The 26,351-nt window shown below is 33.6% G+C and overlaps 4 protein-coding genes across 5 annotated transcripts; all 4 read left to right on the top strand.

Annotated features, from left to right (window-relative positions):
- The first annotated feature begins 408 nt into the window (after positions 1–408).
- LOC141597249 (inositol oxygenase 4-like) lies at positions 409–5,001 on the top strand. Its single transcript, XM_074417626.1, has 10 exons — positions 409–539; positions 743–899; positions 1,117–1,198; positions 1,296–1,500; positions 1,896–2,008; positions 2,445–2,567; positions 2,677–2,746; positions 2,976–3,054; positions 3,173–3,254; positions 4,700–5,001. The coding sequence occupies exons 1-10, from the start codon at positions 509–511 to the stop codon at positions 4,724–4,726; spliced, it is 969 nt and encodes a 322-aa protein (XP_074273727.1). The 5' UTR covers positions 409–508; the 3' UTR covers positions 4,727–5,001.
- A 3,106-nt stretch (positions 5,002–8,107) lies between these two features.
- On the top strand, positions 8,108–11,428 carry LOC141595839 (branched-chain-amino-acid aminotransferase 2, chloroplastic-like). Its single transcript, XM_074415798.1, has 9 exons — positions 8,108–8,187; positions 8,560–8,749; positions 8,831–9,007; positions 9,102–9,233; positions 9,371–9,469; positions 9,583–9,699; positions 9,785–9,880; positions 10,894–11,006; positions 11,105–11,428. Exons 1-9 carry the CDS (start codon positions 8,162–8,164, stop codon positions 11,217–11,219), a joined length of 1,065 nt encoding a protein of 354 aa, XP_074271899.1. The 5' UTR covers positions 8,108–8,161; the 3' UTR covers positions 11,220–11,428.
- Positions 11,429–14,870: 3,442 nt separating this feature from the next.
- Positions 14,871–16,939, top strand: LOC141595838 (branched-chain-amino-acid aminotransferase 2, chloroplastic-like). 2 transcript variants are annotated; one of them, XM_074415796.1, is made up of 8 exons: positions 14,871–15,053; positions 15,138–15,314; positions 15,413–15,544; positions 15,622–15,717; positions 15,809–15,925; positions 16,291–16,386; positions 16,610–16,722; positions 16,825–16,939. In XM_074415796.1, the coding sequence occupies exons 1-8, from the start codon at positions 14,889–14,891 to the stop codon at positions 16,937–16,939; spliced, it is 1,011 nt and encodes a 336-aa protein (XP_074271897.1). In that variant the 5' UTR covers positions 14,871–14,888. The 2 variants fall into 2 exon arrangements, with proteins under 2 accessions (XP_074271897.1, XP_074271896.1); XM_074415795.1 differs by having other exon boundaries at positions 14,946–15,053; positions 16,291–16,392; positions 16,616–16,722.
- A 6,242-nt stretch (positions 16,940–23,181) lies between these two features.
- On the top strand, positions 23,182–24,459 carry LOC141595702 (4-hydroxyphenylpyruvate dioxygenase-like). Its single transcript, XM_074415667.1, has one exon. The coding sequence runs from the start codon at positions 23,182–23,184 to the stop codon at positions 24,457–24,459; it is 1,278 nt and encodes a 425-aa protein (XP_074271768.1).
- The last annotated feature ends 1,892 nt before the right edge of the window (positions 24,460–26,351 follow it).

The raw sequence follows: 26,351 nt of genomic DNA, 5'->3' as shown, positions 1-26,351 counted from the left end.
GGCCTCGCCCCTGTTAACTACTGTATACTGATATGGCGCATGAATGATCTTCAAGGGAAATGAGAACAAAAGTTAACTCAAATGTTAATACTCGTAAACCAATTTTTTTTTTAAATTTTAAAGAAAATAAATTTCAATATGACAAGCAATAATTGGACGTTTGCTAGACAAGTTGCTTGGTTAATCTATCCAAACTTCCAAAGAACACTTACCAAAAATGGATATTTGTTTGCAAGGACAGTCCACTCTTAAAGTTTGATATTAAGGACTTTCTCGTACCATACTTTAACAAGTAAGGACTTTATCCAAATCTCCCTATTTTCATGGAAGGACTTTATATTTGCTCAACTTTTAGCAACAAGGACTCCTTTGTCCAACTATATATACCCTCTTCAAAAACATTTTTCCATATCAATTTAAACTTTCTTTATATCAATTGTTGTGTAATTTAAGTGTTAAAATTTGGTTGATATTTGTTTGAATCATTTTGTGAAGATTGTGTGTCATAATGACTGTCATCGTTGACGAGCCTGTTTTCGGTATGGTTTATATATGAATACGTAGTAACTACTACTAAATAGTAAGACCGTCTTAACATAATTTTTCTATAAAATTTCAGATCGTTAAAATAGTAAAATGACGCATTTTTATTTTTTTTAGGCCTCTAATATGTCTCCATGACATTTTATGATTCAAATTATTTTATACCGATAATTTCAGAATTTATACATCTTGAAAACAGAAACCCAAGTTGCTGGAAACCCTGGAATCAAAGACATTTCCTTAGAAAACAATGAAATGGTGTTGGATGCTGGATTTAAGATGCCTGTATCAAAGGAATTGACCTCAGCAAATGAGTTTTCAGCACCTGAAATCAATGCTTTCGGCAAAACATTTAGGTAAATGGATAATGAGTACTTCGTATAGGTTAGAATATAAAACTGATCATGTGACTCCAACTATCTGCTTACCCTTTTGGTTGAAATGGTTTATTGACAATATAAAGATGCAAAAACAACTCACATAAGACTTACGGAGTATATTACTCCGTATTAAGTAAAAATCAAGTTCGGAGTACAACACAATGTAATATCTCATGTTATTGTTTATGAACAGAGATTACAATGCAGAGGCGGAAAGGCAAAAAACTGTTGAGGAATTTTACAAGAAGAATCACATCAATCAAACCGTTGACTTTGTAAGTAAACCGTCTTACATAAGACTAACTAACTGTTTCTTAAATACATACATCGCTATACTTGTTACATTAAGGGAGACGAATTAATAAATGGCAGGTAAAGAAGATGAGGGAGGAATACATGAAATTGAATAAGGTAGAAATGGGTATTTGGGAATGTTGTGAACTTTTGAATACAGTGGTAGATGAGAGTGATCCTGATTTAGATGAACCTCAAATTCAACATTTGCTTCAAACTGCTGAGGCCATTAGGAAAGATTATCCTAATGAAGATTGGCTTCACTTAACTGCTCTCATTCATGGTACTACACTACTCCCTCTAATGTGCATATCTTTGTACTATACTCCTAGTTATGATAGTTAAATATCGGTTTTAGTCTTAACTCTAAAATTGTACGGAGTAAATTATAGATAGATCCAGTCATACACGGATACACCTGATGACCAGATATACTAGGTCAACCACTTTTTTTTTTTTTTTTGGATGACAAATTAGAAATCTAGAAGACATTTTCAAGTCATAAATAAACCCTCGATGAATTGCTCTTAGAGTCTTAGAGAACACAAAAACTCGAACCTAATATATAATTTGTAACCATTAGACTCTACCTATACCTGCGATAAAATATTGAATAAAATTATTTGATAATCTCATTTTAGAAAATTTTAATGACCCATTTTGCTTAATAACTTGAAGATCTTGGGAAGGTTCTTGTCCATCCAAATTTTGGTGGGCTGTCCCAATGGGCCGTAGTTGGCGACATATTCCCAGTTGGGTGTGCATTTGATGAGTCCATTGTTCATCACAAGGTTAGTCCATTGAAACTATGATTTTACAGCAACTCTCTTATAGGACCGTCCTATAGCATAAAACTGGCCCAAAAGAAGAATAGCCCAAAAATAACATTTAAGTTTACGTATATTTTGACTTTATCTTGATAACCCGATAACTTATAATGAAAACCAACATATTTAAATGCACAAATTATCAAAATAAATTATTGGGTTATCAAAATAAAATATTTTTGTACAATTATATTCACTAATTTACATGGGCTTTGTGATTTTGGGTTGGTCTTATACATAAAATGGTCCTACACAATAATTTGTGATGATTTTAATTTCTCTTTTTGAAATGAAAATTGATGACTATATAGGTCAATCCTTTGGACTAACCCAAATTCTAATTTCAGACCAAATATATACCAAATCACCAAATCACTAATTTGATAATTCTATTTACCAGTATTTCAAGGAAAATCCAGATTTCAACAACTCTGCTTATAATACCAAGTGTGGAATTTACTCGGAAGGATGTGGTTTAGATAATGTCTTAATTTCTTGGGGACACGATGACTACATGTACTTGGTAAATAATTTTTTATTAACAATAAATTATTAAGTATAATAATCGCAAAAACAAAAATATAACATTTTATTTAACACAAATACAATTGTTATTTGTGTATTTTATGTAGGTTGCCAAAGAAAATGGCACCACTCTTCCTCCTGCTGCCCTTTTCATTGTCCGATTTCACTCTTTTTACGGTAATTTATTTGCAATACCAAATTTTTTGGAAAAATTCTTAGGTACATTTGTTGTAACACGTCATTGTACATGCAACCAATTACAAAAGGCAGAGGTATTCAATAACGTAGTATACCGAGTGTACCTAATAGTTATTTTTTTTTTAAAACATTTGCTAATTTAGCAATTTAGAAGCCTACATAGTAAAATGAAGTTTAAATAATTGATCTTTTTTTAATCACCATACAGCTTTGCATACTGCTGGAGCTTACAAGCACTTAATGAATGATGAAGACAAGGAGAACATGAATTGGCTTCATATTTTCAAGTAATTAATTAAGTCAACAATCATCTAATTTAGCTAATTAATGCATATATAAAATATAGTTTCCTAGATGATTAAATAATTAGCTTATGGATTTAAAGAAATTTTAATTATTTGGCAGCAAATATGATCTCTATAGCAAGAGCAAAGTTCAAGTTGACGTGGAGAAAGTAAAACCATATTATCTTTCACTCATCAACAAGGTAATTAATTAAGCATCATCACTTACCCTATGAGTATATGGAGTATATATTAATTCTCATTTAAAACAGATATTATTCGTCTTTAAGTTTAAGACAAGTCAAATACATACCAAATCACATGGCAAATTGCGTAGAAAATGCCAACTTTTTTGTCTTAATTATCACCATGTGGTAGTATTTGACCCGTTTTAAGATTTAAGATGGATACTGATACAGAGTAATTAACAAATACAACTATACAAGTATCATCCTCTATTTACTAAATGAATAGGTGAAACTTGAGATTTTCCCGCTCAAATCATTTCACCTATAAATTGGGCCTAACACTTTGGTTATTCTATATAAATATTGGGCCTTTGTAGAGAAAAATTATAGTATATTCAATAAAATATTTTGGCTTACCACAATTTTTTTTTTTTTTTTCTGAAGTTACCACATTTTGGGTTTTTATGTGTGTTAGATTCTGCAAATCCCCATATACTAGGAGAATAAAACTTATCTAAACTTATTTAAAGTTTTTTATCCAAAGTGCTCTACCTTCTCATATATACTAGAAGAATTAAACTTATCTAATATTTTTCCTCCAAAGTGCTCTAGCTTATATAACTTTCATTTATTAAAGTAATTTTTCATTTAAAAATAACACTTTCATCATTAAACTTAAAAATATAATGTTTTAATAAAATAAAACAAAATTGGTGTAAAACTATAATCTATACCTAAATTGTTACCCCTATTATTAACTTCGTGACGAAAAAAGAATTTATTAAATAATATGTGGTAGTTAAAATATTTTCATAAAAAAACACACTTCATGAAATTACTCAATTCTCTTGATTAATTTTAAGATTAATTTTTGTTTTTAAAATTCATGAGATATAAATCTAAAATCTATAAGTATTATAGTTAAAATTAAAAGCTCTATATATACCGCGCATTTGCGCGGAATCTACACTAATTTAAAATAAGAGTCTAAAAAAAACAACACCAAATGTATTACACTATTACAGACTTACGGAGTATCTTTGTTTTAAGATTTTCTCATAATTTTTTTTTTATGGATTCTACATATAACTTCAACTAGTTTAATACCCATGCAAAATGCACGGGCATATATAATTTTCATGCTTAAGATTTAAGATGGATACTAATACGGAGTAATTAACAAATACAACTATACAACTAATACAAGTACTCCGTATCATTTAAAATATAGAAGTAATATCGATTTAGACATTCCGGCTATAGAAGTTACGTTTGTTATACAAATTTATCTCTTTTGTTTATAACAAATATTTAATTACTCCTTCTGTCTCATTCATTTATTTAACTTTAATTAAAATATTTGTCATAAAAAATAAAAGGAGTTTATAAATGATTGAGATAAAGGGAGTATTCAAAACAATGATAATATGGTAACCAAAATAAATGCATTTTATTTGCAGTATTTTCCATCAAAGCTAAGATGGTGAATGTTTCGCGTGGAAGGGGTCTAACACATTACGGAGAATTGTTCATGCATGGTGGGAATCAAATATATGGCTGGTGCTTATCTTGTAAAAAACGATATTTGAACGAAATATCGAATATGCCATTCGTGCCTTGATGCTGTACCAAATTGTTTCGCATCTCCATCACTTAATTTTCATTGTCTGGTATTTTTTATTTATTTATGTTTGTGATTAACTTATTGTTTGTGTGAAAACAAGCGCAATATTTTAAGGTATTATTCGTAATTATCCTTTCATACTTTGTGATTTACCCTCCTATATAATTTAGCGCTTAAATAATATAATTTTCAAACTTAAACACAATAATTTTCAAAAATACTTATATACTAAGAAAATCCGATAACACAACATCAACTAGAGTCTTCATAAGATTACTTTTGGATGCTAAATTACAAGCTACGAGAATTCGGGATAGATGGCTAATTACCTCCATGATCGGATGAGCTCGCCGTCCTAAATCTAATGCTAATGCTAATCTAATCTAAGGCTAATTAATAATCTACGATCTAAAGATAGACTAAGTTGTAATTGTTGTTTGAGTTGTGTGTGTTGTTTGCTTGGATAAATGCCTCCTTTATATAGGCATTTTCACCGGCTCCTTGTAACTACTCTTTAGTGGGAAGACGGTTGAATAACTGCCAAGTCTTCTTGAAACTTTGTCCAAACGCTTGATAGCTTCCCCTAACCCAGTGTCATCTTCTTGAATCTTTGTTCATTTTCCAAATGGATCACCAAAACTAGGCCCAATTACTTATTCTTTAATTAATTAGGCCATGTACCCTTAAAATAATAGATTTAATACCTTAACTAAATTGAGCCCCAACACTCATACTATCATTTACGGAGTATAAAAAAACCTAAATAGGTCCGTGTTTTGATTGAATCATGCTTTGACGACTAGGTTATACCATTAACAGTTCTTAGACTTTACACTTTTTTTTTTGATGACGAGGGGGTTGAGTCCCCCCCGGGCCCATGCATTCCCGCACCACCACATGGACCATGTAAGCCACCCCCTTCGAGGGCTGCAGTGACCAAGTGATCATCGCCCCAGCCGGTAGTCGAACCTGAGACCTCTCAACTCCTGCATTTCTGCAAGCTTCAAGGTTTAACCCAGCTACCACTGGACTAACACCACTTGATTTCGTAGACTTTACACTTATTTTGTATAAAACGATCATATCCGTGGAAAATGCTAATGTACCATCAGGTGGTATCGGATTTCGGTATTGCTTAATTGCGCGAAATATTTTAATAGTATAATCATATAATAAAATCATCTAGTGTAAATGTAATGCATGGTATTGGATTTTTGTTTATATCAAGAACAAGTAGATAAATAATTAGATAATCTAGACGTACCTTTAAACACGAAGTGTATCTAAATCTAATTACTCAAAGTGTCTCAAATCCTCAACTACATTGATCTTAGTAAAAGGTGCTTTAATTAGATGCCCGAGGCTCCAAGTTAATGCCAAATAAAAAGGATTTCGGTTATAGTTTTTCTTGTGATGGTCCGGGGTGGGGCGTTACTTGTGATATTTCGGCTTGGGATGCTTTTTATTTGACGGTTTTTTGGATGTTAAATACTATTGGATGTGTTAATAATGAAAAATTATAAGGTAAAAGGAAAAGGGTAGATTATAACGCATGGCCAGTGGCCACCATATTTTGCCACTATATTGGCAAAATATATTAGAAATAAATTGACTTAGACTTAGCTTGCACCAAATTGTATATAAATAAATAAAAAACATACTTGAAATGGCAATAATTGACTTAAGTTTTTAAATTGACCTAATAAAGCAATTAGAAAAATCATGGTTGCTCATGTCTTTAATTAAGTGACCGACTTGAAACATAAACTTATACTCCGTATATAAAATGTTGACCCCAAAATATTACGACTAGTCCTACTCGTAAGTATGTAATCAATCACCAATAATATCTCCCATCTCCTACATGACATAAACCAATAACCAATGTTTGTAGGATTAAGATCTTACTTGAATTGTCGAGATTACTTGGATTGAATCTATAGAATCAGATTACAAAATCGTAAGATTTTACAAATTAACTAAAATACATAATCGTGTTATCAAAAAGTGTTTAATACTCGTGTTTAATCTCAAAATACTATTATCTTATCATGTGCCCACTAATTTTTTTACTTTATATAGTAAACTTCTTCCTTAAAAAGGCATACAAAAATTTTATTAACAAAAAAATGGTAATGTTACACACATAGGATCAAGTTGTATAATCATAGGTTTGAGTTAAAATTGAACTTTAAAAACTCTGAGAAATGTTGGATCATAAGATCCTACCTAGGGAATTAAGGATGGGGATCAGACTGATCACCGATCATTTTAAAGATTATTCGATAAAACAATGTATGTAAATTATTTTCCACAAATTTTTATATAAGAAGGTCTTGAACTAAAAGAGTGTATCATGACCATTCAAAACAACACATTTATTTTACATATTTTCACCTATTTAAATTATGAATTTATAAGTACGAAGTTGATTGCAAATCACAAAGATGCTCTTTCGAAAACACCACATTGACCATTATGAAGCCAGATACACGTTAATAACATAGACTAGTGCACTGAGCCACTAGTGACAAAAAAATTATACAGTTTACGTGTCGAATCGAATTAATTCCATACGGACCATTTCAGAGTATAATAACATCAATATTAATTATTCTCACGTTGCATGCACGATTAAAAAAATGTGGACTGCCTATTCGAGAGTTATTGGGGGCATCCAGACATGGCACCAACGTATTATAAATTACGGGTAAGGATTCTCTCGATTTCTTAAAAAAAATGAAAGTTTATTACTTTTTAACGGTTTGGATTGATACTGGGCTCGATGATTGTAGATATATTTGGAAATAAAAAGGTATAAATGGATGTGATTGAAATATATAATATAGTAATGTTTTGTGAGAGAAAATGGAGAAAAAAAGGTAACGGAGAGGATTTATTTTGATAAATTATGGACTATGACAAGTTAACATTTTATCAACCTTTCTATTCCAATTTCAAAAAAATAATACTAACAAAATAACATCAAGGTATTATAAATAATTATGAACTATGACAAGTTAACATTTTATCAACGTTGCATTTTATCACTAGTGACAAAAAAATATACGGTTTACTTGTCGAATCAAATTAATTCCATGCTCACTATTATAGAATATAATAACACCAATGTCAATTATTCTCACGTTGCATGCACAATTAAAAAATATTGGGGCATGAGACCAAGGTATTATAAATTGTGTACTATGACAAGTTAACATTTTATCAACCATTCTATACTTTTAAAATTTGCATTCAACTTTGTTCTTCTCTTTACACACTAAAATCTTTGATCATTATGCCTTCACATTCTTTTGATTCTAGGTAATGTAATGCTCTTGGCACCAACCTTTATCCTATTTCTTTCTTTCTACGTATGTTCGCTTAAGACGGACATATCTGTTGTGTTAAAATTGAAATAGGTTAAATATCATCTCACCTGCATAGATGAGACATATTTTTTAATAATTTCAATGCATTTTGCCTTTGTTTTATTTTAAGTCCGTCGTCTTAAAGAGGAAATTAGATATGCATATTGTGACATTTGTACTTTATAAAACGATTTTACATGGACAGTAAAGGTATTTGTTTGATTAGAAAATAAATACTCCGTGTATATATATTTCCTACGAAATTGCGAAAATGATTATGTTTATCAAAGTGTAATGTCTGTGTTCATTTCCTTAATTTTGACAGGCTTACATGTAACGGAAATGGGCACATGGACCCGGAAATCGATTGGGAAAATGTCGGATTTGGTATGACTCCTACAGATTACATGTACGTGATGAAATGCTCAGATGACGACGAATTTGATAAGGGACAATTTTTACCCTATGGTAATATTGAGTTGAGCCCTGCTGCCGGAGTCTTGAATTATGGCCAAGTAAGTGATTGAGACGGAAGGAGTACTTTTTATCTATTTTTAAGTGTAAAACTAATAATGTTGTGTAAATTCATCCCAAAGGGCCTATTTGAAGGAATGAAGGCAATGAGGCGAGAAGACGGAAAAATAGTTTTGTTTCGACCACATGAAAATGCATTGCGCATGAAAATAGGTGCCGAAAGAATGTGTATGCCTTCTCCGTCTGCAGATCTCTTTGTTGATGCTGTCAAGAAGACCGTTCTCGCTAACAAGCGTTGGGTATGTTATTGACTTGTGTATTTTTAACCAGACCACATTTTAATGATGTGTTATTATTGACTTGTGTATTTTTGGCTGCTATGTAATTAAACAGATTCCTCCGACAGGGAAGGGTACCCTATACATTAGACCCTTGCTTTTAGGAACCGGACCGATATTGGGGTTATCTCCGGCTCCAGAGTACACATTCATCATCTATGCTTCTCCTGTTGGCAATTATTTCAAAGTTAGTTTTCCACTTATAATCAAATTTTCTCATTAAAATGGTCACATTTTGAAATTGTGACGTGTTCACACCTGTCACAAAACCGTCTTAATTTTTTCTTCTTACGAATCCTACATTTTGGTATATGTTGCTATCAGGAGGGAAGTGCCCCCTTAAACTTGTACGTCGAGGAGGAATTCCATCGAGCTTTTCGTGGTGGAGCTGGTGGTGTCAAATCGATCACTAACTATGCACCGGTAATAAGATATGATCTATCTAAAGTCGGAAGTGTGACCGTGAATTAACCAATAATTATTATACCTACCGATATATTTATGTCTCGTGTTTGATTAATGTTTACTTTAATTAGGCTTTGAAACCATTAACAATGGCGAAGAGCAGAGGATTTTCCGATGTGCTGTATCTCGATTCAGTACACAAAAAATATGTTGAAGAAGTCTCTTCTTGCAATATATTTATCGTCAAGGTAACATTTCTTCGATTACATATTCATAACATGCGTATTTTTATTTCGAAACGAGGATTATGATGAATTATGGAACTGTTTTCAGGACAATGTAATCTCAACACCTCCAACAAAAGGCTCTATTCTCCCAGGGATCACTAGAAAAAGCATCATTGAAATCGCGCGTGATCAAGGTTATCAGGCAAGTCTTATTCAGTAGTCGTTTATTTAGTTGACCAATAAACCAAGTCTGATTAGATGGAATTTTTTTCCAAAATGGGGTTTAATAACAAACATTTTAACAAAATGGGGCGACTTTGAAACTAATTACCAAAAATGGGTCCACGTAGGCTTGGTTTTGGCGGTGTTAGGGTCGGGATTAAGGTCGCTCACCGGGAGGGCGACTTGAGGTCAAACCGCCGTGCGGCTGAGCGACTTAGCAGGGGAAAAAAAAAGAAATACAGAAGGAGAAGTTGATAGGAATCGAACCGCAATCTGAAATCATACACTTCACACCCCTAACCATAATGCCCAGCATAATGTATTGACTCATTATGGTAATTAAAATACATATTTAATGCTTACTCACTATGGTAATTAAAATACATATTTAATGCTAAGAGTATTTAATAGCTGTTTGGGATTTGAATAATAATTACTAATTATAAAGTTTAAGCACTAAACATTAACATGGTAATTTGCTTGTATTAGTGGTTATCTTCAACAAGATAAGTGTTTGTTTTGTTGAACATCATGTGTTCGATTCCGCTTAACAGCTTTTTTTTTTTTTTTTTTTTTTTTTTTTTTTTTTGCAAAGACCCAAATCGCTGTGGGGAGGCGATTTGGTGAAATCGCCCACTCCCTAAGCGACTTGCCTTGAAGTACCATACTTAGGTTTGAGTGGACTTTAAGTGAGACTTTGGGTAAGGTCGTTGAGCGGGAGAGCGACTTGAATCCAGGCAAACCGGTGATGACGTGGACCCATTTTGGGTAAATACTTTCAAACTCAACTCATTTCGTTAATTTGTTTGTATTTGACCCCATTTTTGAAAAAAATTCGATTAGATGTCAGCTAATTTAGCCGGTAGAACCATGAGATGTCAGCTGATTGACTCATAATAGAATTGCATAGAAACACGGCAGTTTATTTAGCCATTTTTCTTTATTCCATCATATTTATTGAAAATACTCAAACTAACGGATAAAAACGTGCAGGTCGAGGAACGACTAATTGAAGTGGAGGAATTGCTGGAAGCTGATGAAGTTTTCTGTACAGGAACTGCAGTGGTAGTAAACCCAGTTGGTAGCATAACATACCAAGACAAAAGGTGAGTCTTTAATAAAGTCCCTCCAATTGTCAGAATCTTTGGACCATTTTATAAAGCATAATTTGTGAAATGTTGATATTGATTTGCTTAAAATGCAGGGTTGAATACCAAATAGATGAAAATGGTGTGTACAAAAAGATGTTCTCAACTTATATGGCAATTCAAAATGGCCACATTGAAGACAAGAATGAATGGATTGTTGAAATTAATTAATTTATTATCAAATTAATAAAAACTTTATGTAATAGAGATGTTATGAATAAAATGTTATGTCTAGTCTAATACTGAGTAACATTTATAAGGTTGACTGTTGAGTGACAATTTTGTAATAAATAGTATCTTTCTATAGGAAAGGTTATTGTGTATTTTAGGGAAAATATGTGTTTCGTCGGTAAAACACCTTCTATAACTAATTGATGGGGAAAAAAATTCTTACAAATTTAGACATGGTAATTTATTGCTCATCGATTTCATTTAGTTAGTTCTGTTGGACGTTTCCCTCCCAAAGAACTCAAACGAGGTTTAGTGACTGAAATAAAAAGATAACTTTATCGATTACAAAGAATTATATTAACCGGTTCATTACGAATGCGCTTTTCAAATGCCTCAAACACAAATGAATATTGCATCACGCATGCGTTTAAAGTTCAAAAGCATGGTAAATGGTAAAACATATTTGCATAATTTACAAATTATCCCGTCTGTTAAAGATTTATCAAACGCATATTCTTAAATCTTAACAGTAATTATTGATTCGACTGTTTTAGAAAACAAACACATGTTTCATACTTTTCCTTCAGTTGGACCCAAAATTGAGACCGGTCTATTTGTTGGGCCTTTGACGATCATTACTCAAGAGGGCTTGCCTGAAATCCATGGAATTATTAAGGGGGTAAGTTTTATTGGGCGATAATTACTGGGGAAATTAATTAGTGGGGTAATGAGTTCCTTGATGATATGTTTGGCATAAGAGTAATGATTACTGAGTAGATCTTTTACTCCCTTAATCATTACCCAGGGGGGAGGGTGGGTAATGTATTACCCCTTCACAAGGGTAATAATTCCAGGAGGTGAATAATTACCCGCATACCAAACATGAGAAATACACTTCACATATTACTCCCCTATTCATTCCCCTCCTATTACCCTCAATCCAAGCAAGCCCTCAAGAGAATAACCTTTTTAGGAAAAGAAATATATTCTCCATTTAATAATATATGTTTCTTTCTCATACTCATCCAAACAAAAAAAAAACTTATTTCACGTCAATAAATCATTTGAACCAAAAGCTTAAGCTGATGGTTAGAGTTTCAAGATCGATTTTATACTCTAACACGCCCCTTCACACGAATGCCCTTTAGGCGTGAAGTGTGGATACAACTGCAGGCCTCTACTTTAGAATTGGGCCTCCACTTTAAAATTGAGTGAGGTGGGATTCGAACCCGCGACCTTTTAGTCACACTGGCTCTGATACCATGTCAAGAAACCATTTCAACCAAAAGTTTAAACTGATGGTTGAAGTCCCAAAACCAGTTTAATACTCTAACATTTCAAGTTTTTCAACCCTATGACCTATCTATGTATTCTTTTTTGGTCTCTTATTATGAAATATGAAATCAAAAGGAAGCTCATAATAATTTTTCTGGTCTAAAGGGAGTCACGAGGGAAATTTTATTGCTGACCGGATTGAAATTCAGGTAAGAGTACCATAAATTTGTTGCTGATGGGATTAAGCATTGCTTGTCCTATCCATGCAGGCGATATTTAATCCGTCTTAAGTTTAAAACGGATAGTGCTTCTCTTAAAGAAGAACTTGTATTCTTCACAATATCTTAGTTAACATTTTTTACATTGTTGTTTAAGAAAATTAATTTGACAAGTGAAATAGGGATTATAAATGACATAAAAGCTTACGTATCTTAATTCCACTCATTTTCATTATCAATTTGTTTTTCCTTGATATTTCCTGCTTTTCTACAGAAGAATTTTAAAGCCATGATGATTGAGATGTAAATCGCAAGTGTACGGTGTTAATTGTAGCACTTAAGGATCGAATCCTCAGAAAGCAATGTATTACAAATTGTTTAATTCAAATGCTTAGCTAAATCTAGCAAAGATGATTGGTTTGATTAACTAATGAAATATGCTAAGTGACTACTAAATTACGACTAAACTAATGCAAGTATTAAAGACTTAATAACAAGCTAGAAGCCTAGAATGTTAAGGTTCAATTATTATAAACGCTTAGGACTTGATCTCTCCACCGGCATTGACTATCATAATCCGATCAATTAGTCATTAGGCTGAAGTGTTAGAGGGAAAAAGCCTCTAATTCACCAAACATTTCCCTCTCGGGTTCGTGCTTGGACACTAGCTACCCCGACTCACCTCCCTCTCGGATTCGTAAGTCAGACTCCCTAATTCAATACCAAAATACCCGAAAACACGCGCTACTCCTAAGGTACCAAAGTATTGGTCAAGGTTATTAAGTCCAGGTTGACTTCCCGGTCATCTCTCTCTCTCTCTCTCTCTCTCTCTCTCTCTCTCTCTCTCTCTCTCTCTCTCTCTCTCGGGTCGATTTCAAGATTGAAGGCACCCTCCTTAGGCTTTTCCTCTCGGGTTCAACCTGGGTCGACAACTATGCCCAGATGAGGTGAACCGGCTCCCAACCTAATCGATTTTCACTGATGGTTAAGGGTCAAGAGTCAACCGTACAACAACAAATAGGACATTAAACAAGTCAAATCCTCCAATCAACCCTAACCAACCCCCAACAACTAATTGAGTTTTAATTAAGTGAAATACTCATGTCGGAGATTAATCGAACACTAGTAAAGAGACTACTCACTAATCATGGTTATTCAACCCATAAAAGCGATAAAGTTTGAATCTTTAATATTAAACATGACAAAGTTTTGATTTTTACTTAATCCAATTACTTAACTAATGTTAAAGGTGAAAACTTAAATGATAAGTAACTAAATATTTAAATTTTGAGTGAAATAAAATGCAAACAACTAACTAAGGAAGATAGAGAGATTAATAAAACATGAATTCTCACATATTATGCACCTAAAAAGGGAATTAATGGAAGAATTTTTGCATAAAAATACGTAAATAACATAGTTATCAAGCCACAATCTTAGTTATTCTTCCCAAATTCTTATGTGAGATTGTCTCAACTAAAATAGGATGTGATCATACATTCATTTATATTAATAATAACTTTAATTTTCAAATTTTCATCTATTTAACATGGAATTATAAATACAAAGCTAGCGTAAAATCGAATGACAGCCATATAAACTGTGAATAACACCTGGACTTAATTATTTGTGAATTATTTGACATATACATAGACTAAGGCACTAACAATTATTATACGATTATGGTGTCATATCAAATATATTCCATACGTATCCATTTTTAGAGTGTAATACTACACAACATCAATGTTAATAATTCTCAAGTTTCATGCGCAAATAAACATTAAACAATGTGCACTGAGGGATTACGAAGTATAAATTAGGAACTATAATAAGTTATCATTTTATCAATCATTCTACGTCCTCAATTTGCACTCTATATGGCTTTAAATTCTTCTAACTCTAGGTAATGTTATTCTAACTACTTAATTCGTCTTTAAGGTGAAGACGGATATACTCGTCTTAAATAAAATTTTGCCATTATGTAGAGGGTAAAACGGTATGATATCTTATATGTCTATCGGTTAAAGCTACTTGTTTGATTAGAAAATAATTACTCCGTATATACGGAGTATATGTTTCCTACATAATTGCGAAAATGATTATGATTTCTGGATTGTATGTGTTTGTTCATTTCCTTTATATTGACAGGCTAACATGTAAAGAAAATGGACACATGGAACCGGAAATCGATTGGGATAGTCTCGGATTCGGAGTAACTCCTACAGATTACATGTACGTAATGAAATGTTCAATTGGAGACGAGTTTGATAAGGGACAACTTTTACCCTATGGTAATATTGAGTTGAGCCCTGCTGCTGGTGTCTTGAATTATGGCCAAGTAAGTGATTGAGACGGAAGGAGTATTTTTTATCTATTTTTAAGTGTAAAACTAATAATAATGTTGTGTAAATTCATCCCAAAGGGCTTATTTGAAGGAATGAAGGCAATGAGGCGAGAAGACGGAAAAATAGTGTTGTTTAGACCTCATGAAAATGCATTGCGCATGAAAATAGGTGCCGAAAGAATGTGTATGCCTTCTCCTTGTGTTGATCTCTTTGTTGATGCTGTCAACAAGACCGTTCTCGCTAACAAGCGTTGGGTATGTTATTGACTTGTATGTGTATTTTTAACCAGACCACATTTTAATGATGTGTTATTATTGACTTGTGTATTTTTGGCCGCGATGTAATTAAACAGATTCCTCCGGCAGGGAAGGGTACCCTATACATTAGACCATTGCTTTTAGGAACCGGACCGATATTGGGGTTGTCTCCGGCTCCAGAGTACACATTCATCATCTATGCTTCTCCCGTTGCCAATTATTTCAAAGTTAGTTTTCGTTCCCTTGTCTACAATAATATACTTCTTCCTTGCCAGTTGTTACAGTCTTTTCTTCTAACTATTAGGAGGGAAGTGCCTTAAGGTTGTATGTTGAGGACGAATTTCATCGTGCTTCTCGTGGTGGAACTGGTAGTATCAAATCCATCACCAACTATGCACCGGTAATTAGATTTGATCTATTTAAAGTCGGAAGTGTGACCGCGACTACTACTAATATTTGTCGATCACTTATTTGATTAATGTTTATTTTAGGCTTTTAAACCAGTAACAACGGCAAAGAGCAGAGGATTTTCTGATGTGTTGTATCTTGATTCAGTACACAAGAAATATGTGGAGGAAGTCTCCACTTGTAATATATTTCTTGTCAAGGTAATATTTCCAGGTTGAAAAATAACAGTCCGTCTTGCTTCAGACCGTCTTATTTCAGACCGCAATAAGACCTCTCACAAGTGAGAAACACATAGGTGGTGGGACACCCCATGTGCTTTCCCACTCACACCCTAAATGGGTTTTTTGTGAGAGAAAATGGTATCCGTCTGACCATTTCAGACGGATATGACGGTTTGAAATAAGAATTTGTGGAAAAATAAAAGTGGGTCACCCTCTCACATGGGGTGAGTGGAGACCCCTTCAATTAAGAATGCATGTGAGAGGGTGGGACCCAATTTGAACGCCACCTTTATTACATCTTTCTTACCTCTACATTTTTCGATATTCTAAATATCTCTTTTTAGGACAATATAATCTCAACACCTTCTACAACAGGCTCTATTCTCCCAGGAATTACTAGAAAAAGCATAATTGAAATCGCACTTGATCAAGGTTATCAGGCAAGTGTTATTCAGCTGACGCTTATATAGTTGATCAATAAACAAAGCATGACCAAATATCGACTAATTTAGTTGGTAGAATCATAATTACTCGTATGATATTAGATCGTGTCAACATCATAATCGCATTTATAACTCCTTTTAGAAGACACATAAGCGAACCAAGTCACAAAGATTGTTACCTTTTATTCTAAAATAAGCTAAATGATAAAATATCGTGCAGGTCGAGGAACGACTAATTGAAGTAGAGGAATTGGTGAATGCAGATGAAGTTTTCTGTACCGGAACTGTAGTCGTAGTAATCCCAGTAGGTAGCATAACATACCAAGATAAAAGGTGAGTCTTTAACAAATTCCTTCCAATGTCAAAGTCCTTAGACCACTTTAAAAGAGCATAATTTGTGATATGTTAATATTGATGATCTGCATAAAATTGCAGGGTTGAATACCAAATAGATGAAAATGCTGTGTACAAAAGGATATTCTCAACTTATATGGCAATAAAAAATGGTCAGCTTGAAGACAAGAATGGATGGATTGTTGAAATTAATTAATTTGTGATGGGATTTTAAGAAAGAAGTTTTTGCTTAAATGGGGTTGATACCCAAACTATTTAACAAAATGGTGCGGGTTTCAAACTATTTACCAAAAATGGGTCCACGTCATCATTTCCGAATTTTTCTTTTTTTTTAAAAAAAATTGGACAAGTCGCTGTCCAGGACAGCGACAAGGTGCTTGCCATATTGAGGGGTTTGACATGCTACTTTCGTCCTCGCCGTTCTCCTTGTTCGATTCACCAAATGAAGAAATACCACCACCATTCTCTTCTTCTCACTTCCCTTATCGTACACACATATTTATTTGAGTAATTAGCTCAATAGTTTGCACTAAAAACGACCCTCAATATCACCGTCCACTAACGATTTCGGTTTCGCGAAAAATAGAATCGATTATCGCGAAACCGAAATCGTTAGTGGACGGTGATATTGAGGGTCGTTTTAAGAATGAATTATTGAGCTAATTACTCAAATAAATATGTGTGTACGATAAGGGAAGTGAGAAGAAGAGAATGGTGGTGGTATTTCTTCATTTGGTGAATCGAACAAGGAGAACGGCGAGGACGAAAGTAGCATGTCAAACCCCTCAATATGGCAAGCACCTTGTCGCTGTCCTGGACAGCGACTTGTCCAATTTTTTTTAAAAAAAAGAAAAATTCGGAAATGATGACGTGGACCCATTTTTGGTAAATAGTTTGAAACCGGCACCATTTTGTTAAATAGTTTGGGTATCAACCCCATTTAAGCAAAAACTTCTTTAAGAAAGTTATGTAATAGACATATTATGAATAAATGTTATGTCTAGTCTAATAAAATTTGTAAGGTTGATTGTTGAGTGACACTTTTGTGACAAATAGTATCCTTTTTGTAGGAAAGGTTATTGTGTATTTTAGAAGGTATATGTAATTCGCCGGTAAAACACCTGTTTGAATAAATTAATGAAAAAACAATTCTTACAAATTTAGACATGGTAATTTATTACTAGTCTATTTCATCTAGTTAGTTCTGTTGGACTTTTCCCACACGTACGCGGCGATAACCTTAACTTCCTTTTCACCACCGCGCACCCATCCAACCTTATCCACCACAAAAAATAGTAGTAGTAGTAGTAGTAGTAGTAGTAGTAGTGTTGTCATTTACACATTCGATTATGGAACCCACTTGCCTTTTACCACCCCCCACGGTCTCGCTATCCGGATGGTGGCCTTGGACATGGAGGACGCTTTCCACGCCAGCATCGCGGCTGGGGCAATCTTGATCGCTGAACCTGTCTTTTTAGAAGGACATGTTACCATGGCAGAAATGTAACTTTATGGTGACGTAAACTCAAGCATCACGAGGTCTTCTTCCTCTCTATTATTTCTTTTAATTTTTTCATTTGGCTCCATCATTTTTTCTTTTCTCTACCCACTTCCCAATTTCTTCGTCCTTTTTCTCTATTCTTCTCCACATCAAAGAGAATCTTCTTTCCTCTCTTTTAAGTAGATCCTACTACTCATTTTCTCTCTTATATGGCACATGGCCAAGACAAGGACATTCTCCATTTATAGATGATGTCTTCCTCTTCCTCTTCAAAGAGGATGCAAAGAGGATGTTGCTGCCATTGAAGAGGACTTTATTTTATCACTCTCTTTCGTCTAAGAGGATAGTCAATGTTCTTCAATGTGAATGCTCTTAGTAGGATTGTTCATTGACTAATAAGATGGTTAGGGTGGAAAACATGAATTGGAGAATCCATTGGTGTAATTTATGTGTGACAATGAATTTTAATGTGGTCATTTAAATATTATCGACTATTTTACTAAATAAAATATTATTGTCTAGACTGTAGAATGTAGTAACAATATCACAAGTGCTATGCAGATGTTCTTCGTGTAACAGGTTGTACATTTTTTTTGGTGAAATGTAAATTGTATTAATAATTAACTCATAACACCATACAAAACGCTTTCCATTCATACACCACCCATACACATACTTCCTGATTCATACTAACTCTAATCGATTAAGCCATACAATTGCATAAGCATAACAATAGACATGCATTTTTTTTATCATCCTAAAGTTCATTTGTTTTTCTCGTGTTCTCTTTTAATTTCCATTATAATCATTTGCTCTCATTTGGTAATGTTTTATTGTATTTCATGGGGATCTCATTTTGGTATAATATTAATTTGTATGTACAATTGATAAATTTCAGGAGAAAGACATACTTGGATATCAATACATGAAAAATGAAAACTTACATGCAAGTATGTGGATTTTTATGAGTTAGCTTGTTTGTCAAATTTTTCCTAGATTTTTTTTTCGGAGATTTCCTATTTTAACCAATACATGAAAATAATTTGGAGCCATTATGGCTCTGGATATCGAAGAGACAACGACCAAGGAAATAATTTGGTTATTTACTAAATCCGTATCATGTACTATCATTTAATGCTCAATTGATTGACATGTTACCCCACTAATTAGTTGGCTTATGTATCATTGCATTCCTACTTTCATTAGTGCGTGTTTATTTAGATCTTACTAGACAAACCTATTAGCATTAATACGACACCAAATATCATCACTCGGTGCTCACTAAGTCCCTAGCATGAATTGATGTAAAATGATGTACAATAGATAAAAAAAGTCTTGAAATCATAACTTTAAATAACACCCGTAATTTTTCACGGATCACAAAACTAGTTTGGTACTAATTAGGCAATTACTGAATTTTCTATTTGATGTTATATAACATTTCACTATAATAATAAGGCTGGCAAACTGAAAAAATGCTAAAAACTAATGCTCTTGTTGGACTCGAACACTCGTCTTCTTGATCATATACTAGTTTAGATCCCGCGCAATGAATGCGCGGTATTTATAGAGTTTTTATTTTTGTACTTAATCATGCTAACTTAACACCTTATTAAATTTTCATATTTCACGTTGTTATATTCTTGATATGAGAAAAAAAAAATTGAATTGTAAAATTATTCAAAAAAAAAAAAACAGAGTAAAATTGAACTGTAAAATAATAGTGGTATCTCATTAGTTATTCATTTTTCTCGTTATTGTATTTTGTTTGGAGCCAAAAAAAAAAAAAAACTGAAAATTAATCGAAGATAATTAAGTTATGTGCTGAAATGTATTTTTTTAAAAAAGTATTTTTTATAGCACTAAACTAACGTAAAATTTTTGCAATGATTGAGGATTTTATCTACGTTTTTTGGCAATCAAATTTTACATTATTTTTTGGCAATCAAATTTTACAATGATATGATCTACATTTTCTGATATCTTATAATGATTTCAGCAATTATAATTTGCAGAATAATATATGCAATCAAATAATCATACTTGGGCAAGATAATAAGTTATATTTTGCTGAAATCATTATCCGGGCAATCAAATAATACTCCCTCCTATTCTCCATATTGTTTCCTATTGTTAAGGGCACAAAGATTAAGGAAAATAATAAAATAAGAGTAAAAGGGTTGTGTGGGGTTTGGTGAAGGATAGAGGATGAATAATTATGATTTAAATAAGGAATTGTGGGGCCAAAACATTAAGGAAAGTAATAAAATATGAGTAAAAGAGTTGGGTGGGGTTTGGTGATAAGAGAGAGGAATGAATAAAATAAGAGTAAAAATTTCCAAAATAAGAAATAGGAAGAAAACCTGAATAATCCGTTTAAGGAAATAGGGAATAAAATAGTGAATAGGAGGGAATATAATATATGATCTACATTTTCTGGCAATCAAATAATATAATATAATATGTGATCTATATTTTCTGGCAATATTTTTTTATGTTATTTAGCACTTAGTAATAGAAGTTATACATAATATTTTTTGGGAATCATTTTTTTTACATTATACTTAGCCTATAGTAGAATGCAAAAAATAAAAGCCCAATTAGAAGATAAAATTTTAGGCGGGAAAAAATGTAGATTGACCTATTCATTTAGTAAATAGGGGATTGGACAACTAACCATTGTGTCATTCAAGGGTTAATGCTTATATTATGCACCTATTTCTGGAACTTGGCCTGGGGGTAAGTCATGCCTACCCCAAATCCGCCCCGTCATCAACCAAGTGTGATCTAACAGTTTTACAAATTTATAGAAGAAACTCGGTTAAAATAGAAGATGGTATGTATATATGAGAGGAATCAAGAGCAAATGGCTCAACAGTTGGCGACTTTGTTTCAGCTCCTCCAAACCCCAACTTGCAACCCAAATCCGTTCAATGGGTGCGAGTGACCGACGGTCGAGGTGATTTAATGATGACCAGCGTCGATCAGTTATTCACCGACTGAGCAATAACGTTTGGTAATTATAATTACCTACGGATATTGGTAGTCAGAAAGTTAAAAAATTCGGTCAACAATTACGTTTATTGACCGATTTTTAACATTACACACCATCGTTATCGGACGGTAACGTCTACTGTTGTAATATTGTTGAGTAATCAACTGAACAATCCACTGACTTGTTTAGTAAGGAATTGGGTTATAGACAAAGCTTTCCTTATAACATGCCTAAGGCCAAAGGTTGACCTAGAGAACTTTTTTTTTTTTTTTTTTTTTTTTTGGTGAATGAATATATTTTTCTATTGTCGTGTGATCTTTGTGAAGAATAATATATACGGAGTACATTCCTTATTTATTTTTCTATTTGTCGTATGATCTTTGTGAAGAATAATATAGTAGCTAGAAAGATTTATTTTTCTATTTTTGTATTATATATATATACATTCCTTATTAGTTATTTGAGTAGTCATGAGATTATGATCTCTTAGAAAGATTTTGTTCTACTCAATATAAAAATGAGAGTAAGTTAATAGGAGAAGTTACCTATCCTTTATTCTTTGTATTGGTCATTTGTTTATCATTATTTTTAGCATAAAAATCGAGGAAAAAGGAGAGAATTATTTGTCACAAATACTATCGTACAACCAGTTGTATAATAACATTATACAACTGCCTTAAAGTTGTTAAACTCTTACACAAAGTTGTTGAGTTATTTTACAAGTTATTGAACTATTTTGCGAAATTATTGAGTTTAATAATTATTCTGTTAAGCTCAATAACTTTGTATCATAGCTCGATAATTTTGTTAATAGAGCTCGATAACTTTGTAACAACGCTCAATTACATTGACTAAGTTGTATATATAACCAGTTGTATAATACATTAACTGATTATTTGAGGTAGTTATTATTAAATGGCAAATGGATAACAATAAAGGTGGAAGAATAGCATAAATACTACTATACAACCTGTTGTATAAGAGCATTATACAACCATCATAAATTTAATTGAGCTTATATATATTTTTTTCGAGCTTTTATAATTTTTTATTTATATTTAAATTTTTTTATGTCAAAATTAAAATCTAGTTGAGCTTATATATATACTATTCTTGAATTTCATTATAATTTTTTAAAATCAATATTTTTATAATGGAACTCAAGTTCTTTCTAATAAAGCTCGTAATATATAGGTGTAACAGTGTAAGATCAAATAATTCATTATAAAGCTCGGATTCTTTACTATACAACCAATACAACTGATTGTATAGTCTACTTACGAGAAGATTAGACTATTAGAAACATTCATAGGTAAACAAATGTCCGAACGGAGTCTATTTGTTTAGGTATAAAAACAGATCATTAACTTTTTTTCTCGCTTAAAATAGTTTTGCAAAGACGAACTTTAATTTTTGATAATCTTTCGTGCACATGACATATTTAGTTAGTGAGTAATAAGGATATACTCGTCTTAAATGAGAATTTGCAATAATTTATTTATGGTAGTTTATACTCTCTACATCCCACAATAATCTCTCCATTCTCAATAACCTTCATAGTTGACTTGTACAGTTTTGACAGCAATGAATTCTATACATTGAAGACAAGTCAAATTTGGAAGACCCAATAAAAATATAAGAATTGAATAAAATCTTCATAAATAATTGAACATAATCTTAATAAAATAAAAACTAAGACATTTCATTGGCTAGGGTGTACGATATTCTTGTACACCTCGGTGGACCTTAGAATTTTTGTTTGGAAGATAATAATGAGATACGGGGAATATTAGTTGAAGACTCGTCTATAAATATAAATTTCAACAACTTCATTTCAACACCAATACATGCAATAAATCCAAATTAAATAATTCTCTTCAAGTACTAATTTACTTAATTACATCCCAATACAGTTTTACAAATCTTGAACAAATCAATCCCAATGAACATACGAGATTCCTCCAACTTTGTCCGGTACAATCCGAAATCGGACCGGTTTAAAATAAATGGGTTTCACCATATTGAGTTATGGTGCAGTGACGCCACCAACACAAGCTGTCGCTTCTCCCACAGCTTGGGTATACCGTTGGTGGCGAAGTCTGACCTTTCAACCGGCAACTTCATCCATGCCTCGTACCTCCTACGCGGCGGTAACCTTAACTTCCTTTTCACCGCCGCGTACCCACCCAACCTATCCACAACAAAACCCAGTAGTAGTAGTAGTGATGTCATTCCCTCATTCGATTATGGAACCCACTTGTCCTTTACCACCGCCCACGGCCTCGCTGTCCGGGCTGTGGCCTTGGACGTTGATGACGCTGACGTGGCATTCCACGCCAGCATCACGGCCGGAGCTATCCCGGTCGCAGAACCTGTCCTTTTAGAAGGACAGGTCACCATTGCAGAAGTGCAACTTTATGGTGACGTGGTATTACGCTACGTCAGCCATGCAAATGCTCATAATAATGATTGCTTCTTGCCTAAGTTTTCACCAGTTAATAAAGATGATTACTTCAACGAATTCGGTATCGTGGCGCTTGACCATATCGCATCTTGTGTGCCCGAACTAGCCCTTGTGTCCAACTCCGACTACATTAAAATGATAACGGGCTTTCACGACTTTATCGAGTACGATGCTGAGGACATGCTGGAAATCACAGATACAATTAAAACCGTATTCGTAGCAAACAACAACGAGTCCGTCGTCCTAAACCTGTTTGAGCCGGTAGAAGGGACGACGACTCAGCGAAACAACTTCGCTCATACGTTTCTGAATCATAATAACGGGCCAGGGGTCCAACACCTGGCTTTACAAACCAAAGATATTTTTAAAACACTGAAAGAAATGAAGAAAAGGTCAGGACTCGGTGGGTTCAACTTTACGCCCTCGCCGCCATCTGAATACTACAAGGGCATGAGGGAGTGGGCGGGAGATGTGTTGACTGAGGAGCAAATACTCGAATGTGAGAAATTATCAATCAAAGTTGATAGGGATCACGAAGGTGTCTTACTTCAGATTTTTACGACTCCAATTGGCGATAGGCCGACATTGATAATTGAGATTATACAAAGGATTGGTTGTATGATTGAGGGAGAGGATGAGAAGATGTATCAAAAACCTGCTTGTGGTGGCTTTGGTAAGGGCAATATTAACAGGCTTATTAAGTCCATTGAAGACTACGAGAAAACTCTCATTTGTGACGGTACTATTCCGTCATAAGCTTGTAACTAGTGTTGGTAATGGGCCGTGCTGGGCCGGCCCGCGTGCTGGCCCATCGTGCCTTCCCCAAAAAATGGCCCGGCCCAGGCACGGATATTGGGCTAGCCGTGTCGTGCCGTGCCTGACCCACTCACCCAAATCCCCGCCGCGGCCCGCTCCTGGCACGCCTAGCACGTGGGTCGGCCCAATATCCTTAGTATTTTTTTCTAAATACTTTTTATTTGTATAAATAATGGACATTAATGATTTAAATATATATTTTATTAAATATTAATGTACTTGATGTCTTGTTTAGTTGATTACTTGTATTTTTAATGTACTAGATTTAATTAAATAATTAAAAAACGATATTAAAAAACGATATTAAAAAATGGAATTTAATTTTATAATTAAGAGACGGGCCAAATCTCAGGCCGTGCCGTGCCAGGCCTGCCGTGCCTGGTTCGTGTCGGACCGTCCGTGCTTGGGCCGTGCCGTGCCTAGGCACGGGAATTTCCAAAAAACGCAGCCGCGGCCCGCCTCCAACCCGTTCGTGCCGTGCCCGTGTCATCAGTATTATTCATCCGTGTCGTGTCGTGCCCGTGCCGGACTCGTGCCGTGCCCGTGCCGCCCACCTTAGCCCGCCCCGAATTACCATTTCTACTTGTAACCTCTCACAATGCGCGAGTGGGAGAGCAAGTGGGTGGGGCTATGAAACCATATGTGAGTATGTGACCATGTTTTGTGTATCTTTCCATTTGCTTAATTTATTGCGGTGTTCAAGACGAAACTCTAATTGGATTTTGCGACATTTATACATTATTTTTTAGTTGAAAAAATATTTTAGAAAAGATATTTTGATAATAAGCGTAATTATTTTATTTTTATAAATTTATGTTTTTTTATTCTTTTAACTTATATATTTAAGGTGAATGTTTGGAAATTTGGCCTTATAAAAGCAAATAGAAAAAAAAAAAAAAAATGGAGGTAGGTTGATATAAACTTGAGTTCTTAAAATGAAAATCCAAAAGTACTTGAGAATCAACGAAGCAACTAAACATATGAGGTATTTGTGAATTAAGTCGAGTTGAAGGTTGATCTAAATTTGAGTAAGTCGATTACTTACTTATGAATAACTTATTATTGGTGGTGTTTGGACTAATTTTAAAAGTACTTTTGCAATGTAAAAAAAAAAAAGTGCTTTTGCAATTGAAGAAGTAGAAACTAAGCCAAACAGGGCAAACACTATAAATTAGGGAGTATTAAAAATGTTTTTTAAAAGTCAGTAGTTGATATCTAACCCTTAAAAAGTAGGAGTAGAAAATTGTTACTTATAAAAAGCCCAAAAAAAATAGTCAGACCAAATATAAATATTTATTAAAAAAACGCTTTTTTTTTTGCACAAATTCAAATTAGTCAATGGTAAGCATGGAAATGGACATCATAATCAGGGGCGAACCTAGAAATAAAATTTTGGAGTAGCAAATTTTTCTGATGTAATCTTAACCATTTTCTAGAGATTTGGGGTAGCGAGTGCTACCCTTTGCTACTATGTAGATTCCCCCGTTCATAATGACAATACTAACGATGATAGCAAAATACCAGGCATGTAGTAGGCATGGACTTAACGGCAGTTGACTATGAGTGCCTTAACTGTAAAAATTTATATTATAGGTCCTTAACGGAAAAAAATATAAAAGTTCGGGTTCTTATCTTAGGGTTAACTCATTAAATTAACTAGTGCTTTGTGAAATAGAGATTGGAATTGACATAAAAGCTTACACATCGAGCTTAACATTTTCATTATCATTTTGTTTTCCCTTTATATTTTCCGCCTGTTCCGGGTGTAATTCCAGAGCAAGTATCGTTACCACCCGTGGCTTGTAGAATGATGTCTTGAGTTGGATTCTCCT

The sequence above is a fragment of the Silene latifolia genome, chromosome 8, assembly GCF_048544455.1.
Source record: "Silene latifolia isolate original U9 population chromosome 8, ASM4854445v1, whole genome shotgun sequence".
NCBI classification, from domain to species: domain Eukaryota; kingdom Viridiplantae; phylum Streptophyta; class Magnoliopsida; order Caryophyllales; family Caryophyllaceae; genus Silene; species Silene latifolia.
This window is presented reverse-complemented; position numbering and strand designations above follow the sequence as displayed.